This window comes from Canis lupus, chromosome 9 (genome assembly GCF_003254725.2).
Source record: "Canis lupus dingo isolate Sandy chromosome 9, ASM325472v2, whole genome shotgun sequence".
Taxonomy (NCBI): domain Eukaryota; kingdom Metazoa; phylum Chordata; class Mammalia; order Carnivora; family Canidae; genus Canis; species Canis lupus.
The window spans coordinates 49,259,184-49,276,966 of NC_064251.1; the positions used below are offsets into that span (position 1 = coordinate 49,259,184).

The 17,783-nt window shown below is 54.8% G+C and overlaps 1 protein-coding gene across 7 annotated transcripts in view; it reads right to left on the reverse strand.

Moving 5' to 3' along the window:
* Positions 1 to 953: 953 nt before the first annotated feature.
* Positions 954 to 17,783, reverse strand: part of EHMT1 (euchromatic histone lysine methyltransferase 1) — a 144,487-nt gene continuing 127,657 nt past the window's right edge. For all 7 annotated transcript variants that reach the window (XM_035720406.2, XM_035720404.2, XM_035720408.2 and 4 more), the window contains 9 exons: positions 13,207 to 13,361; positions 12,107 to 12,274; positions 11,794 to 11,938; positions 11,055 to 11,132; positions 10,021 to 10,136; positions 8,831 to 8,917; positions 8,307 to 8,385; positions 2,442 to 2,617; positions 954 to 2,245 (listed from right to left, as the gene is read on the reverse strand). In XM_035720406.2, the coding sequence (XP_035576299.1) occupies positions 2,068 to 2,245; positions 2,442 to 2,617; positions 8,307 to 8,385; positions 8,831 to 8,917; positions 10,021 to 10,136; positions 11,055 to 11,132; positions 11,794 to 11,938; positions 12,107 to 12,274; positions 13,207 to 13,361 (1,182 nt within the window). In that variant the 3' untranslated portion in view covers positions 954 to 2,067. The remainder of the gene's footprint in view (positions 2,246 to 2,441; positions 2,618 to 8,306; positions 8,386 to 8,830; positions 8,918 to 10,020; positions 10,137 to 11,054; positions 11,133 to 11,793; positions 11,939 to 12,106; positions 12,275 to 13,206; positions 13,362 to 17,783) is intronic.

Here is a 17,783-nt window from a genome sequence, read left to right on the forward strand (position 1 = left end):
TTTTAGGCTAGACTGGGTCCTGGTCCAACAAACAGTGGTTTGCACTCCTACATCGCCCCCCGGGCCCAAGGTAATGAGCTCAGGAACCCAGGTGGGGGTGTCGCTGGGGGAGGGCCACACAGGGCTGGTGGGTCCACATGGCCTGACATCCCAGGTCCTTGAGGACCCCTACCCCCAGCCCCACCCCCGCCCACAGCCCCAGCACAGCCCCCACTCAAGGGCACTACTCAGAGAACCAAGATGACAAGCCTGGGGAAGAAAGGACGTCACCCTGCCGTAGATGAGCCCGCCTCCGCTCCCCGGGGTCCCAAGTGCCCATGCACCCCCAGGCCTGCAGTCACCCTCCTGGGGCAACACCACGCAACAGCTCAACCAAAGGCCTGGAGGGAAGGCCTCCCGCCTGAACTATTCACACAGTACAGTTACCATTTCAGATAAATGTCTTCTAAAGACATCTTGTGTGTAAAACATCCGAGCACCCGGCTATTTCCTGTTGTGTTTACAGGCGCCCCAGTGGGGAGGCCAGCCCTGCACAGAAACAGAGGCGGGGGGCTCAGGACTAGCAGATGCCCGCTGAGGGGCAGAGGCCACAGCCTGCCAGCAGGCTTACCAGCCTCATCATGTTCAAAAGCAGATCTGATTCAGGACTGTGGGGACTTACCTGGTGCTGCACCTTGGAGCCTAGTGTTGGGGGTACAGACATGCATGTGCACACACACACACGTGTGCAACACTCATACAACATGCATGCACACACACAAAGCGACACATGCAGACCTCTCGTCTCATCTGCCTTGGGGTAGGTGTAGGTGGCATTCTCTTCACAGGCAAGTCTGTGGTGGAAAGGAAGCTGTGGTCCACTGGCCAAGGGCTGGGGGGCTGTGAGTGCCCCACAGGCAGCACAGGGGCTTTGCAGAAACCAGTTCAAACATGATACCGTAATAAAAACCTCATTTAAAGTACTTTTTTTTTTATTGATTTCATTGAAAACAGAACAAGAAATGGTCTGAGCCAAAAGACTGCTCTTAAAACTGTCAAAAACATTTTAACAGAAAAAAATAAACATGACTGCATCATGAATGTTTTAGAAGAGCCGCACAAAAACCCCACTGCTACTGCACTAGTTACAGTATTTAAAAAAGTATATGCCAAAAAAAAGTATATGACCTGGCGGGCCGTCACACAAAAGGTGATGGCGAATTTATTCCACGACAAGACTAACATTTTAAAAAAAGTTTTTTCCTGCATTTTATTCTAAAATCACTTTGTTCTCTTTATACAGTTGATAGTTTATTTTCACATGGTGAGTAGAAACCACACCAGAATCAGCACCGTTGTCTGTGTTTTGTGTTTTTTATTTGTCCTAATGTTCAATAATGGTAGAAAATAAATCAGTTTATTCATCATCATAGCATGTGGTTTAAAAATCAACAAGAAGGCGCCAGCATCGCTGAGCTGGCGGGGCTGGTGCGGGGTCCTCCGTGGGCCTCGGCCCTCCTGCACCCAACAAACCGCTTCCTCGGAAAGAAATGCATTAGAGGTCTGATATATAGGACTAGATATAGGACTTCTTTAAAAAGCAAACCCACATTTTCTCCAAAGTTAGTGATGGCTCGGCCCTGACCTTTCCTAGGTCGAGGTGGGGATGGCGTCTGCACAGCGCCCAGAAGCTGGCACCTGTCGACGCAGGCCCCAGGCAGGCAGGTGCAATGGAGCAGCTTGCAGGTGACGGTGTCTTCGGCGGGCACCACGTGGGGAGCCTGGGCCCACAGGACTTTGCCAACAAGCCCCACAGTGGAACGGGAACCAGGGGAGCAGAGGGGAAATGAGAAACGTGGAAACGACAAAACCATCATCAGAAACTCACAAGGTCACGCCAGCGCAGAATCCCAGAGTGTTCCAGAGCGCCCGCCCCCAGCCCGCGGGCCACCACGCCGGGACCTCGAAGCTGCGGCCCATGTCCCTGCAGCCCCAGGCCAGGACCCTTAGGCGTCGTGTGCACATCTCCTTCCTCTCCAACTGCAGTGTGAACAGCACCGCCGCTTGGTGCCCCACGCTGGCTGTTGCTCATAGCGGGTCCGCGGTGGAGGAGCTGGTGTCAGGCAGGCCGTTCTCCTGGCCATCCTGGGAGGCGCTGGCCTGCCGCTGCGCTAGGGCCGTGCTGGAGTGTCGGCACTTGGGGGAGCCGCACCGGCAGCTGAACAGCTTGCCCTTAATGTCCCAGAAGCGTTCCCCATAGTCGAACCTGGGAGAGAGCAGAGCTCAGGGCGGTGTCTGGGCCGCACACCCCGGGGAGCAGGGTGGGCCCGGCCTGAGCAGCCGTCAGTCCCCGCTCATGGGGTGGAGCAGAGAACCGCTGAGGAGAAGCCCGTGCTGAGCAGCATGCGTGCAGCACCCAGGAAGTCTCCAAGCCCAGCCGCCCCAGGGACCGTGGCACCTACCCCAGCTGCTCCCCAGCCTCTATCAGGCGGGTGCTGAAGAAGGCAATCCTGGGAAACCGCAGGTCCTGGTGGGACATGAACACGCGCACAGGCACCAGGTTGGGCTCGCAGTGGTGGTTGATGAAGCGGCTGACGTTCCCGTAGAACCGAGCATCGATGCAGTACACCTCGCCATCCTAGCAGGCGGGAAGGAGAGCAGGGGCTCACACAGGAGTCTGTGGACGGCAGGCAGGAACTCGCCCCCAAGGCAGGGGCACAGCAGGCCTCCGTGCTGGGGAAGGCCACCCACACACACTCTCCTGCTGCACCAGCCAGGTGTGCACCATGTGATGCTCGGCTGCTGCCAGGTATGGGAGTGTGGGGGCAGATCCCAGGGACCTAGGGACAGAGCAGGGCCAGATCCCAAGGAGCAGCTGGGCAGGTGGGAAGGAGGAGGGAGGCAGCGCTGAGGCTGAGGGCTGCCAGGAGGCTCCTGAGCAGTGGTTATGAGCACAACACAGGGATACGGCCACAGGGAGGAGTGGGGGCATAGGTGGCCCCAGGACCCTGCCGGGGTGATGTATGCGATGTAGCAGAGAGGTGAGAAAGGAACTTGGCTGGGGCCTGGTCTCACCCTGTAGGAAGCAGAGACCCGGAGCTGAGGGTGCAAGGTCGAGGGACCATGGGCCAGGGCTGTGCATGGCCATGAGGAGATGTGTCCTACAACCCTCAGCAGAAGCAGGCATGTCTCCCCTGTGCACTGCTTTGCCCCTGGGGCCCTGAGCAGAGAGCCCGGTCACACCACATCTGCCCCTCACGATGAGGAGCCGATGAGCAGGGACCTCACATGGTCACAGGAACCGAGCATGACGTCTGGGATGGAAAACCAGACACAATGACAAGGGGACCTTTCGTGTATCTGCCCTGCACACAGCAGCCTGGGGGGGCAAAGCTGGACTCAGACGATTCTCCCACCAAACCAAAGGCATATGTGCCCCTGGCCCAGCAGTCCCACCTCCGGGCAGACCCCAAAGTCACTCCCATGGCTCAGAATTTGGCCTCTGCCCATAGGTGTCCTGGACTCACGTGCAGGGAGCCCCACCCTGTGGAAAGCACCTCCCCTCCTGCAAACAGCCTGACAAACTCTGACCTGCATTGGTTGAGTGGGGTCCAAGGGGAGGACCCTCACATGGAGTCGGGAGCAAGCGGCTGGAACCATGACTGGCGGGCACAGCGGGGCTCAGGCTCCATGTGCACAAGTCCCCACCAGAGCCAAGATAGATGCCGGGGGACACAGGGGACAGATGCACAGGAGCCACACCCCAGCCCTGCCACAATCAAGCTACACGACATGCCTCAGAGCAGCCCATGGCAGTTACCAATACATAAATGTGGACCAAGAACCGAAAAAATGGACACATTCTAAAGAGAACAGAAAACCAATGGAGCCCAGCCCGAGGCGACCTGGACGCTGTGCGACCAGATGGGGACAGCAGAGCTCTTGATCACACAGTCCTCAGTGACGTCCAGCAGAGCCTGTCTCTCCATGGGTGACACAGCAGGAAAGAAGGGTCATTGGAAATCCTCAGTGCACGTCCCTCCCTCCTAGGCTGTGCAAGTCACCAGACGGCCCCCAAGCGCAGATGCTGCTGTAGCTGCAGGGAGGGCCAGACTCAACCTCAACATTCCCCAAACCACAAGGGTGATGTGCATGTACCCGAGCATATGACCCCGGAGCTCCAGACGTGCCTCAGAAACAGGAGGGGAGAGGGTTCCACCTTTCCTCTAACAAAGGCAAGGAAACAGGAACACACGTGGATGCTTTCCCTGTATTTCTAAAGTTCCCTGGGGGCAGTGAACGGAAACAGAACAGACAGGCCTTCCTGAACAGGATACCTTCGTGTAGTCTCCACTTCCAAAATTAGTAAATACTTTATGTAACTAAATAAGTTGCAAGATTCTAGAACTTATTTATTGTAAAAGTACTTTCTGCCACAACATGAGGCTCAAACTCATAAGCCCAAAATCCAGAGCCTCACACTCCAACTGAGCCCACCGGGTGCCCCAACCCTAAGATAAATAAATACACCTGTGAATCCAACTGCTCACTCACCCACCCAGAGAAATGGCACCACGTGCTGCAAGCGGGTGCTTGGCGCACTTGGCTGCACACTCTTGCGGGACTGTGCCTGTGGCTGGCATGTCATTGGCGCTCCACTGAACCATCTGACACTGCTGAAAGGCAGGATGCCGATGGCCAGGGCCTGGGCAAACTCCTGCAGGAACAAGGGCACGAGCACATGCCTAGTGATTCCTTTATTCCAGAGCTCTGCCCTTGAGGAGTCCATGCAGGGTCGATGGCACCCTGCAGACAGCGAACACCCTGGTGTCCTGACGTGGTGACGAAGTGTTACCTCCATGGCCAGGCCCCGGGGCAGCTTAGACAAATCTGAGGCCACACGAGGGGAGCTGGACACAGGGATGCTACAGGAGGCAAGGCAGCGCGTGAGCAGGCTCCACGGGCCATGGTTCTGGTGACAACGGGTCAGAGCACCCAGGAGCCACAACAACATGTGAGGAGAAGGGAAACTAGGTCCCAACCCTGCACCACCATTGGCTCTGCTGCCCCCAAAATGGTGACAGAATGGCAGGAGCACATGTTCACCCGCCTGACCCTGAGGGTCACTTGCAAGCCCAGGTCTGGGCGGGGAAGCTTTTTCCTCCCAACAGAAGAATCTGTAGGAAACAAGAAGGGCAGGCTGCCTCTAGGAGGGCCAGGAATCCCAAGGGCAGGCAGCCGTGACTCCCCTGTTCCTGAGCTGGGGGAGGCAGACCCCGTGGCCTCTGGGACACCTCTGCTCTTATCCCGTGTGCAGACAACATGGGAGACGGGTCGGCTCGCACACAGGTGTGGGTTCTGGCTGGACCGCGTGAGGGGGTGGCTGCCACTGTGAGAAGGGACAGCCAGGGCAAACCAGTGGTGCAGTCTGGGGAAACTGGGCTCAGTCTCACCACCGCAGGTGCACACAGACTCCTCAGGAGGAAACAGCAGTTCTGTGACAGACGTCACACTGTCGGCATGACAGATGGACAACGGGATCTGAGGACAGGGCTTTCTCCACTTTTCTGTACAGTGAGTGCTGTCACAATATGAAGAAGAAACCGTCCACAAAGGCAAGAAACAGGGATCTTGGAGCAACTCTCTCTTCCTCACTAAGAGACCACAGGGCAGCAGAAGCAGAGGGGGCACCTGGCGTGGGTGAGGGGCAGGACAACTAAGGGGCCCACAGAAGGGCCAGGCATCCGCAGGGAAAGAAGGCCCCATGCCAGGGGCAACGCCCCCACAGAAAGGCCACAGCCTGTCCAGGACCCTCTGAGGGGAGACCCCATCCCCCTGAAGCCTGCAGGACATGTGGCAGACCCCCCATGCCAGGGGATGGGCAGCAACGTGAGCCCTCTGCCCCACGCTGCCTGCGCACCCCTCACCTCCTGCCCAGCGTCTCCCAGTGAGACTGTTCTTCTGGTTTTCCCTAAGCTCCTGCCTCAAGGCTCCAAAGGGCAGGGGCGCAGGTATGCAGACCAACAGCAGGCTGCCCACCTCTGGGGCAACCAGCTCCTCACACCCGCCTGCTGCTCAGCATCAATTCACAGCTGCGGGAACACAGCCTTCTTCCACAGTGCACGAGGCTCCTCAGGTCTCTAACACGGTCCCTGACCATGTGTGTGCCGCTTGCTCTTTAAAGTCTTTCTGATAAATCACCCGTGCCCACCCTTGTCCCTCCAAGATGCCGAGCATGCGGGGGTGCCCTGGTCAACTGGGGCAGATTCAGGCAAAGGAGGCAGATACAAAAGGTTCTAGAAAAGCAAGGAGAGGGCAACCCTGGGCTCTGAACAGAACCAGGGCCTGGGGACAGTCTGGGCCAGGGAGAGGGCAGGTGTCACGGTACTAGCTGGTCAGACCCTGGAAACGGGGAGGGAGCAAGAGGGTGCACAGGTGCAGCCATGCCCATGGGACACAGCCCTGAGCTGGGCAGACCCAGGGGGCTATGCTGTGCTCGCGGCCCCTTACACACCAGGATGCACAAGCCACAGACACAGGCCAAAGGGAGCAGCAGGTGGAGCAGGAGTCGGGTGGGGGCGAGGCCAGCCCCATCTTTGCCAACGGCCTCTCACCTGGTGGTGATGGGCATCAGTGGGTCGTGGGACCTGCCACCACTCGGGTGGATCACAAAGCCAGACACAGAGAAGCACATGCTCTGACTGCACGTATGGGAGCTCTGCGCAGGGAAAAACCCCGCAGCAAAGACAGATGGCAGTTCCACGGCCAACCACGGTGGGGGTGCCATAGGGCCGGGGTGCTCCAGACCCTGCTCATAGTGAGAATTAGACCATACACACATTTGTCAAAACTAAAATCACAGGCTTAAAGTTGACTGAATATAAAAGAGTTACAATAAAATTTGACCCAAAAAGTAAAATGGCCAAAATCTTATCAGATAAAAAAAAAAAATCCAACAGAACATTTACAAGATCCCACACAGGGCACCACCGAGTGTCAGTAGGGGCAACTGAAGATGACAAACCAGCAGAGGATACACCGTACTCATCACCTAGAAAAGCAGGTGGCAGAAACCCCAATGACCCCAGGTCATGGGTTCAATGTTGCCCTAATCAGATCCTACGGGTTTTGTACAACTTATCCAGCTGACTCTCCAACTTACACAGAAACTAAGAGACCGAGAAGAGCAAGACACCCTCAAGACCCCAAGATAAGAGGACAGAAGGTAGGATGGTTGGCAGACGGGACAAAGGGAGCCCAGGCATGTTGCGCAGGGGTGGGGAAAATACCATCTCCTCCACAAACGGTCCTGAGTCATGCAGATGTCAACACAGGGAAAAATAATGCTGGACCCTGCATGCAACGACGACACACCCACGTGAGGTCGGCCTGATTTCTGGAGATGCCACACATGTGCCTCTGTATAGTCCTGGCTGTAAAAAGCCTGGTTTCACTTGAGGCATTACAAACACCCACAGCATGTAGCAAGAGCGGATAAATTCGACTACAATAAAAATAAAAACTTCTGTTCATTAAAAGACATCAAGACCTCAACAAGGCACAGAGAGAAGCCATCTGCAAGACACAAATGTCAAAGAACGTTTCCCCCAGAACATGTCAAGACTGCCACAAGCCAAACAGGCCAACAGCTCAAGGTGTAGGATGGGGGTTCTGGGGGCGGGGGGCTCCCTGGAGGGTCTCAGGTGGAGGCTGCCAGCACCTGCATCCCGTGACCACCTGGCACATGGGTTCCCCTCTCAGAAGGCCTGTCTTGCATACGTGGCTCTGAGAGCTGAGCTTGGGGGCAGGGCTGGGGCAGGCAGGCATAAAGGCCTGGGCTTGGGTCCCTACTTCCATGCCGACCATGCCAGGAAGTTCTCAAGCAGGCAAATCAGGAACTAAGAGCAGCACAGGCATCAGGGCAGGAAGCAGCCTCCAAATGCCCTGGAAACCCGGGTCTCGGGGTAAAGCCCGGGGCCCGCCTGCTGTCCCAACAACCAGGATGGTAGCTGAAACACACTTGAGATCCCTTGCCCATTGTGAGGCTGGCTCTTGTTTGCTTGTCACCATGCGCACGCGGCCTCTCCCCTAATGGCTGCGAGCTCTAACCCTGGTGAACAGCTGGGGTCACAGGCAGGCTCCTCGTGCATGAGCTCAGGGACCTCCCGGGTCACGGCCCAAGTGCAGGTGCCCTGCGAATCCTGCGTGCACAAGTGTGCCAGTGTGGCTGTCAGGGACGCTGGGCCGGTGTGGGCGAGCCTCCTTACCGCTCCCACGCCGCACGGCCACAGCCAGCTCTCTACACCCAACCCCTCCAAACGCATTACCTTGTTGTCAAGATCAAAGAGGTAAGAGTCTTCTTCCCGAACGTCAGCTTCCGAGTCAGAGATGAGCTCCCCGACATACCTGTGGGCAGCAGGGTGCAGGTGAGGACAGCAAGACCCCCCTGACTGCAGGATGGGGCCCAGGGCAGCCATGGCACAGCCTATCCCCTGGAGCTATGGACAAATGTTTAGAGAATATGCCCATGACTGGGTGGGATCTAACTTCAGGTCCCGGAAGATGATGACACAGGAACTCCTCCTCTGACCCGGACCCACAATGACACTGTCCTGGAACCACTGACCACAACCACCATAACAGCCCCAGACTCAGTGAGAGGCTAAGTGCAGGTGGAAACCAGGGAGATAGGTGAGGGGTGGAGACGACATGGGCTGGTTTCCAAGGGCACCCACAAGTCCCAGGCATGGCCAGGGCCCTGGCAGCCTCTCACCCCGCGCTGCTGTGCTGTGCCCGAAATGGCAGGGACAGCAGCAGCGGCAGCCCTGGGGTGACCCAGGCACGCACTTACTCGCAGACGAAGGTGCCCAGGGGGATGTCCTGCAGGGACCGCACGCCCCAGCCCATGTTCTGTGTCCGGTAGAGCTGTAGCCTCGCCCTAGAAGACAGTCGGCCATTCACAGCCAAGTTCCCTGATGCTCATGTGCTGATGACACTGTCAGCCACAGTAGCACATAGGGTGCGGGATGCTGCCTTCCTGTCTGGACAGCACCTTGGAGCTCTGTGTGTAAGGAAGCCCTCAGCACACCACCCTCAGAGCGGGAGACGCACCCAGGACTCGGCCCGACTGCCAGCGCACAGCCCTCCCTATGCCCGTTCCTTCATCTGTAACATGGGGGCATGTGTGGCCATGCCCCCAGGCAGCAGTGAAGGGCAGAAGGGCTGACACTGTGTGTCCCCTCAGGGCAGGCAGGGAGCTCTCCCAGGCCCAGAGCCAATGCGGACTACCTGTCCCCTGGTGCTGGTGCGTCCAGGGGTCCTCTGGCAGACGGGACAGGAGGGCTGGTCAGAAGCACTCTCCGACCACAGATACTGAGAAACTCCAAAATACTGTGAAGCTAGACAGACGTCATGTGTGCATCTCCCATCACAACTCACAGCCAAGGAGGTCTTCTAATTCTCAAGCACATGCCCGAGAGGAAAAGTTCACGGTCGGGTGCCGGCCAGACCTCTCAGACCATGTGCCCTGACTGCTTAAGAACAAGGGGCCCATGTGGTTGGCAATGTTTTATACCTGAGCATTCCTGTGCTGCTGCTGTTACAGATACTCAGACAACATAGAATATTTCAGAAATGGTTTGAGATTTAAAACAGAGTGACAGCAGCCCTAGGGTAGCCGTGCATGTGTTCACTCGGAAGTGAAGAGCCTGTTCCCTAGCCTCCGGCTCCTGGGCCTGGATGGCCCCATCCTCGGGCCTCACCAATGACTGGGCTGCTCAGCAGGCCTCATATTATTTATACCAGTTGTGACTCCACCAGGAGACAAGGAGCTCAGACAAGATAGTGTCTATGTCTCTACTGCAAACATGCACATGCATGGAAACACAATGCCCCGTCTGGTGAAATACACATAAACACAATGAACTTGTCAAGCAACCGGAGTTGTTCTCAAACCTTGAAAGTAGAGACCCCTGACGTCTCCCTGCACTGAACGGCCCAGAATCCCACACCTGGGCAGGGTCCATGGGAGCTGGCGCTTACCTGAGGCCATTCTGCACGACGCGGTTCCGGCAGCTCCTCCAGCAGGAACAGGCGTGGTTGCACTCAAAGATTAAGGGCGGCTCAGCCATGTTGAACTCAGGCAGGAGCCGGCCATCCTGGGGACAGACGTGCAGTCAGGACTGAGCATGGCTCGCCATTCATGCTAAATAAACTGACACCAACACAGTTTTACAAACTGAAACACTGATACAAAAACGACAGTTTCCGGTCAAACTCCACAGTGGGGCAGCAGTGTCACGTTGCGCGTTCGTGCCTGGACAGGAAGCACCAGAGCAGACGTGCACACAGATTCAGTCTTGTCGCCCTGCCTGGCCTCCCTCCTCCTCCCTGGAACCCTCAGTCTCCCAAGGCCTCTGCCACGGGCCTCTCCACTGCCTTCACGGGGTCAGCACCCCCGGGTTTACTGGCCACATGCTGCCATCCTGCGCTCTGGGCCTTGCTCTGCAGGGACCCGGCCACCTGCTTCCCTGTCCTATGCCCAGATACGGCAAAGCCACCAGGCAACACCCTGGACCTTGGGGCCAAGTCCAAAGCTCCGTGGTGTCCGAGACTTCTGTCAATAGTGAGAACTGTGCTTGAGATGCTGGCTCTCGCCCACCTTCAGCATGGCCGTGCTTTGTAGAGCACATGCCCTCAGAGTGAGTGCTGTAGCCTCTCACTTGGCAGCAAACATGCCCCCAGGCCCATGCCATGCCCTTTCTACCCAAGGCGACTCTGGAGACATCGACTGCGGCTTCTCTTGTCCCCACCCCAGGTCACCCTGGTTCCTGGCACCACGGATGACCTCTGAACCCCCGAGGCCAACAGCACTGGAGCTTCTTCCCTTGGATGCTGGGCTCAGAGTCATCTCCCCGGTGGCCACAAGAGCCGGTCAGCCTTGCCCCACAACCCTGCCCCCAATGGGTCTGCCCTCCCGCACTGGCTCACCTGCAGCCCTCCTCCCCAAGGCTGGCCAGGCACAGTCCAGGGCCACAGGAGACTCACCACCCCAGCTCGCCCTGGCCGCAGCTCACCTTGTCATACCAGCACCGCATACTGAGCTGGCCGCACATGCAGTTGCTGGAAGAGCAGTCGTCGATGCACACGCAGTACTGCAGGGAGATAGCACATCAGGTGGGGGGGGGGGGGGGGGGCACGCGCTCCGCTTACTACGTGTGTCAGCTTTGATATGCACCTTCAGAAAGCCAGGCCCACAGGGAAGAAAAGTGAGAGGCTCTAACATCTCCATTCTCAAGGACACCAAGGGGCGTGCAGTCCCCGAGGAAGAGGGCACACAGCGGGACATACCCAGCCACTAAGACACGGAGAGCGTGCACAAGGGGCTCTGGATAAAGAGCCCAAGGGAAAGGGGGAGGCAGGGTGGTCAGCAACATGGGGCTGAGAGCAGGGCTGGGTAACAGAAATCCTGAGGCCCAGAACTGAGGCCAAGCCACTCAGTGGGAAAGGCAAGGCCAAGAGAGCCACAGCCCTGCCTGCGGGTGTATATCTGCCATCACTCCAAGAGGAGCTCAGCAGCTGGTGCTGCACAGGCTCCTCTCACCTGTGTGGCCCCCAAACCACCACTCACCAGGGAGCATCAGCACTGCTCTGGGGGCCAGGGACCCAGCACGGGATCGGGATCCATTTTCAGGAAGAATCTTTATCTGCCTTTCAACTTATCAGTGGAAGGCACACACTGTGAGGGCTGGGTCTTCTGGGGGAAACCCCTGTGGACCCAAGCCCCAGGGGCCAGCACCCCCTACCACAGCTGACCTGCAAATGGGTGATGTTCCTGTCAATGTTCATGGGGGATGTCACGCAGTTCTGAGAAACATATTTGTAGTTGCTGGGGCACGGCTCGCTGTCCACAGCGTTGACACACGGGATGGGGATTCGCTCATAGCCTCGAGCAATGTCTCTGCCACCGGGAAGGGGGGACATTACCTTTTGCTGTGATAAGCAACACCCCCACAGGGCAGCCGCTGAGCCTGGGGCCAGGCACTGTGGCCTCAGTTGGGAGGGAAGCCTCAGTTTCCAACTCTGCAACCCCCGTCCGTCAGCCCTTGGCCCAGAGTGGTCTCCTCACCTGCTCACGGTCTTCTCCATCGGGACAGGCCTGTCGGGAGCTGCGTCTCGCAGCGCCCGACTCATCTGCAGTGCGTCCCACACCTGGGAGTTAAGGCTTGCACACTGCAGGGGCGTCTCTCCTTCTTTGTTTTTCAAGGTGACATCTGAATCCCGAGAAAGAAAGAGGCTAAAAGGAAAAATGTAAGCCAATAAAACATTCAGACCTTAATTTAAAAGATATGAGAATGAGATTTACAAAATAATTACAGTCAGTAAAAATAAAAGGAACACATCATTTATCTTGGTATTAAGCTTGCTGACCGGTGCTTCTAGAAAGACCTGCCCTGACTCACCAGGAACATACTACATCAGTCTTTTTTTTTTGCTCCAGAACTGTGTGTAAAGAACAAGAGATGGTACTTGAGGGCTCTTGGCTTTTCCATTCAGAGGCTCATGGACGCCCAGGGCCAGCATGAAGCAGGTAAACCACACCAGCTGGCCGTGTCCAGGGTCCTGATCCACTTGGAAGCGGGACAGCTCACCCAGCCCCACTCAAGGGCCTCACGCACAACCTTCTCTGCCGAGCTGCCACCAAGGTCCCAGTCTGAGTGGGCGTGTGGCCCACAGCAGGGCTCCCCCTCATTTCCAGGTGAGATGGAGGGACCCGAGGTCCTGTCCCCCACACTCAGAGCTTCCACTGACAGCAGAGCGAGAACCACTCTGGACCCCAGGACCCCAACCGCACCCACTCATGAGAGGATGACTCCCCAGAACCCCAACCGCACCGTCTCTCACTCATATGAGACGGGAAGGGGTTCAGAGTGGCGAGTGGTAAACACCAACATCTCTGTCCCTCCTGAACCTGTCCCAGAGGGGCCTGTCCCCTCCCCTCTGATGAGAGGTGCTGGGTGAGACTCATCTCCACACTCACCTATGTATTTGGGGATTCTTAACAACCATCCTCCCTGAACCAGAAATAACCAGACTGACCTCACATGTGGAATGGGACCCTTACACCTCTGGCTGTTTGTGGAAGAAGCTTCCCTGGGAGGACCTGGGGCACCAGGGCGCCCCCACCCTAGGAGCCTGGCAGGGGCTGCATGCAGCAGAGCCACTCACAGGACACAGGCATAGCGGTCCTCCCTGGCTGCAATGTGCAGGGGCGAGTCTCCATGGACGTTCACGGCGTGGAGGTCACACCTGGCAGCCAGCAGGATCTCGGCTATGTCCACGCAGCCCGAGAACGCAGCCCAGTGCAGGCAGATGTTCTCCTCCTGCACAGACAGACGGCACAGCACACCAAGGGGAGAGCAAAGACCCATCTGAGTGCTGAGGGAGCTTCCTTTTTTGTTTTGTTTTCATCATAAAAGTAACATAATCACAGTACTATTTTAAAAATAGAATAAAAAATCATCTGAAATTAGACCAACCTAAGCACACTATTAACGTAACATCTGGGAGTAAGTTATCTACTTTTAAAAAATATTTTATTTATTTATCATGAGAAAGAGAGAGAGAGAGAGAGAGAGAGAGAGAGGCAGAGACACAGGCAGAGAGAGAACCAGGCTCCATGTAGGGAGCCCGATGTGGGACTCTATCACAGGTCTCCAGGATCAGGCCCTGGGCTGAAGGTGGCACTAAACCGCTGAGCCACCCAGGCTGCCCCAAGTTATCTACTTTTTAAAATTATATTCACTCTGTAACAAAGTACAATTGCAAAACAGGACACTTGTGTAAGATTTTTAAAAGATAAAATGTAGACAAATTTGATCACACTAAAATTTTACTTCATAAAAACCCCTGTAAAATAAAACTTTTATTTATTTTTTTAAAGATTTATTTATTTGAGAGAGAGCCCGAGCAGGGGGAGGGACAGAGGAAGAAGCAGGCTCTCTGATGAGCTGGAAGCCCTATGTGGGGCTCGATTCCAGGACCCGAGATCAAGACCTGAGCTGAATCCAGACGCTTAAGCTTGTGAGCCACCCAGGTGCCCCCCTCCCTTTTTAAAAAGGATTGATTGATTGATTTGAGAGAGGAGACAGTAGGAGTAGGGAAATCATTTTAAATCAAAGATTAGAAAAAAACCATTTGTGCTGTGTATAAACTACACTGTAATTTTGAAAACAAATACACAAAAGGTATAAAAATGTAAAACTTGTGTGACCGATGAGGAACACACGTTAAGTATAGGGAACATGTGGCCTTGCCAGGTGGGAAATGAGCACAAAGTAGCCATGACATAGCCGTGAAGCAACCACCCTGGGGACAAATATGAAAGCTGCTCTGACCCCACCCCTGCAGCGCAGGCCACTAGCTCATGGTCATGACCTTCAGGTGGTTCCCGTCTTCCTGTGGACTCAGGCACTGAATACTTTAGCCCTTTCTTTTCCTGACATGCTCTCAGGGCTTAAATGCTCTCGAGGCTTAAGCGCTTAGAGGTGCAAATTTGTGGCCCTGGAAGCACTTCCTGCTCTCCTGGCAGAGAGGGTGCTGAAGTCCCAGTACCTCACAGGAGCCACCACTGAAATCAAGCCTGGCTGCCCACTCTGGCCCCCCCACCAGCAGAGCCCCATGCACTGCGTGCCCAGCTGCGCCCACATCAGTCCCCATGGAACCCATATGCCGGCTATGTGACTCTGAATGCCTCAATCCTGCCCCCTTCCCACCCACAGAACCCCCTGGAACGCTCCAGTGATTGAGGACAATCGGAGTGCATCCAATGCTTGCGGCCCAATGAACTTGAGGAAAGAGATAAGTCAAACCATGTGGTCCTGTCTGTTCACAAACAGTGTCTAGCCCCTAGCACAGGCTTCACCATGGGCTCCTGTCAGCCTCAGTATTTTCTGAAAAGCATGGATCTGCCTGGAGCTTCCTTTACTGGACGCTGCACTGGGATGCCTGCTATCCCTCTCATCTTTCCATCTTCCATACATTTGCAAGCTCCAGAACAAAAGGTGGTTTCCTGAGGGGCCTCTTTTTTCATTCCTTCATCAGAAGGACCTATTATATTATAACCAGAATCACATGCTAAGACTGTCTGTGTCCACCTAGGCTCCTCCTAGCAGAGGAATGCAGTCCCAGACTAGCTGACATCTGCCTGCTGGGTTACAAAAGGCCTGACCCACACATCTGAAGTGACAGACAGCACTTTGGTTCTAGCAGAGACCAGGCCAGAGGGACCATCTGGATTTACCCTCCTGCCTGAAAGAGCCAAATAGTCAAAATATGTGAAATAGGGGAGCCTGAGGGGCTCAATCGGTGAAGCATCTGCCCTTGGCTCAGGTCATGATCTCCGAGTCCTGGGATGGAGCTCTGCGTCGGGCTCCCTGCTCAGTGGAGAGTCTGTTTCTCCCTTTTCCTTTGCCCTTCCCCCTGCTTATGCTCTCTGTCAAGTAAATAAAATCTGCCCCCTCCAAAAAAAAATGTGTGAAACAATGGTTTTCAAGACACTGGACACCAGGCAATGAAGGGCTACATCCCTGAAAGTAGAAACAAATACGGCCTGGGTCTGTCCACTCACTGTCCTGAGATCCAGCCTCAGCACAGGGAGAGACCAGAAGTTCAAAGGTAGGAAGTGAGAGCCAGTGGCTAAGGCAGCTGGGGTTCACAAAACAGGGGTAAGGCTGGGAAGAGGCCTCTGGAGATCAGACATTCCCATCCTGGACCTCCAAGACACACCTCCAAAGCTGAAGCATAAAGAGCTGAGACCTGCTTGAGCTCACCTAACAAACCTAGAAAGCAAAACCCAAAACAGACTATTTCCAAGCCACTTTGCTGCACCCAGAACAAAGCTTAAGACTTTTCCAGGAAAATACAGAAATTCACAGCTCGGTAAAACCAAAATGTCTGGCACCAACATAAGGTTGCAAACAAAACTTCCGGAGCTGACAAGCACGATGTCTGACAGAAACACACTGGATGAGACTAACACCGTTACAGGCTATAAAGAAAAAAATTACTGAGCTTGAAGACACAGCAAAATTGTTATTAAGACCAGCAAAGCAGCTGTAAAACCAGCTAAATTGTGATCCAGAGTGAAAAACATGATTGAGAAAAATGAAAAGAGGGATCCCTGGGTGGCGCAGCGGTTTGGCGCCTGCCTTTGGCCTAGGGCGCGATCCTGGAGACCCAGGATCGATTCCCACGTCGGGCTCCCGGTGCATGGAGCCTGCTTCACACTGCCTGTGTCTCTGTCTCTCTTTCTCTCTCTGTGACTATCATAAATAAATAAAAAAAAAAAAAAAGAAAGAAAAATGAAAAGAGCATCACTGAGCTGGGAACACCTTCCAGCCACCTGATAATTACAGAGCGAGTGGCCCCTGTGAAGGGGGCCAGGCAGAAACACTCTGGGGAGGAATGAGGGCAGGGGTCTGTACCTGACATCCTAACCCTAACATCACTGACTCACGCTTCACAAGCCGTGACCTCACACGTGCGACACATGCACGAGTGACACAAGGTGCATCATAATTCAACTGTTAAAATCTAGTGACAAAAAGAAAATCCTAAAATTGCCAAAAAAAAGCAGATGCACTGTATCTAGAAATAAGGACAAGGTGCCACCGAGAATTCCCTGTGGGAAACACGTCAGTGAGGACAACAGGGAGGCTGTGTGCATGAAGTACTGAAAGAAGCTGTTGACCAAAGTGCACACCCAGCAAAATACCTCCCAAAAAAAGTGAAGGCAAGATAAGGAATCTGCAGGCACTCATCAGGGGCAGTCCAGCACCCCATGACGCAACAAACAAGTCTGATGTGTAGAAGAAAAGTGACCCTGCACTGAAGGACCTAAGTAAGTGAATAAGGAGCAAAGAAAGTGGTGGCAGCAGGTGCTGAGACTTGAGACTTTCCTCACTACAGTGTTTCCAAAAGATCACGACAGTGGAAACGATGTGACAACGTATTGTGGTATCCCCACAACTCAGAGCAACAGCATGAGGCCTGGGCAAGCACACAGCACTCTGTCCTCACTGAGAGCGCAAGCACAGGCACAGGGGCAGATGCATGTGGGCCATGGCACAGCGGACAGAGCCGCACACATGTGCACAAAGGGGCAGAGTCAGTTCTGTGGAGAAGGGACGGCTTTTAGACAGATGGGCTGGAATGTCTAGACATCCTCATGCAAAACAATCACTATAAGAAAACACAGGAGAATGTCTTTGGGATCTTGGGTCAGGCAATGATTTCTTAAAGACAACACCAAACACATGATCCACAGGTAGAAAATAACTAATAAACTGGACTTTTTCAGTATTAAAAAGCATCTGCTTCTCAAAAACAATTGTTAGGGCTAGTAAAACATCTGATATAGAGAACTTGCATACAGAAAATACAGCAACTTTCAAAATGAAGAATAAGAAAAAATGATCTGATAAAAATGAGCAAAAGATCTGAACAGATACACACACACACACACCGGAAACCGCCCGGCCCACAAAGAACACAAAGACTGGCCAGAGTAAGTGCTGGGGAGGGTGTGAAGGAGCCGCCCTCAGATATGACTCTTAGGCACAGCCACTCTGGAAGCTGTGCAGCCTCCTTAGGTGACCCAGGTTTCATGGGAGAGAAATGACAACATGTGCCCACGTGAAGACACATGCCTGAGTGTCCACAGCAGCCGTGGGCGAGAGCCAGGACCCAGAAAAGCCAAAATCCACGACCAGGTGAAGGACAAATGAGCAATAGTGACTCCCAGG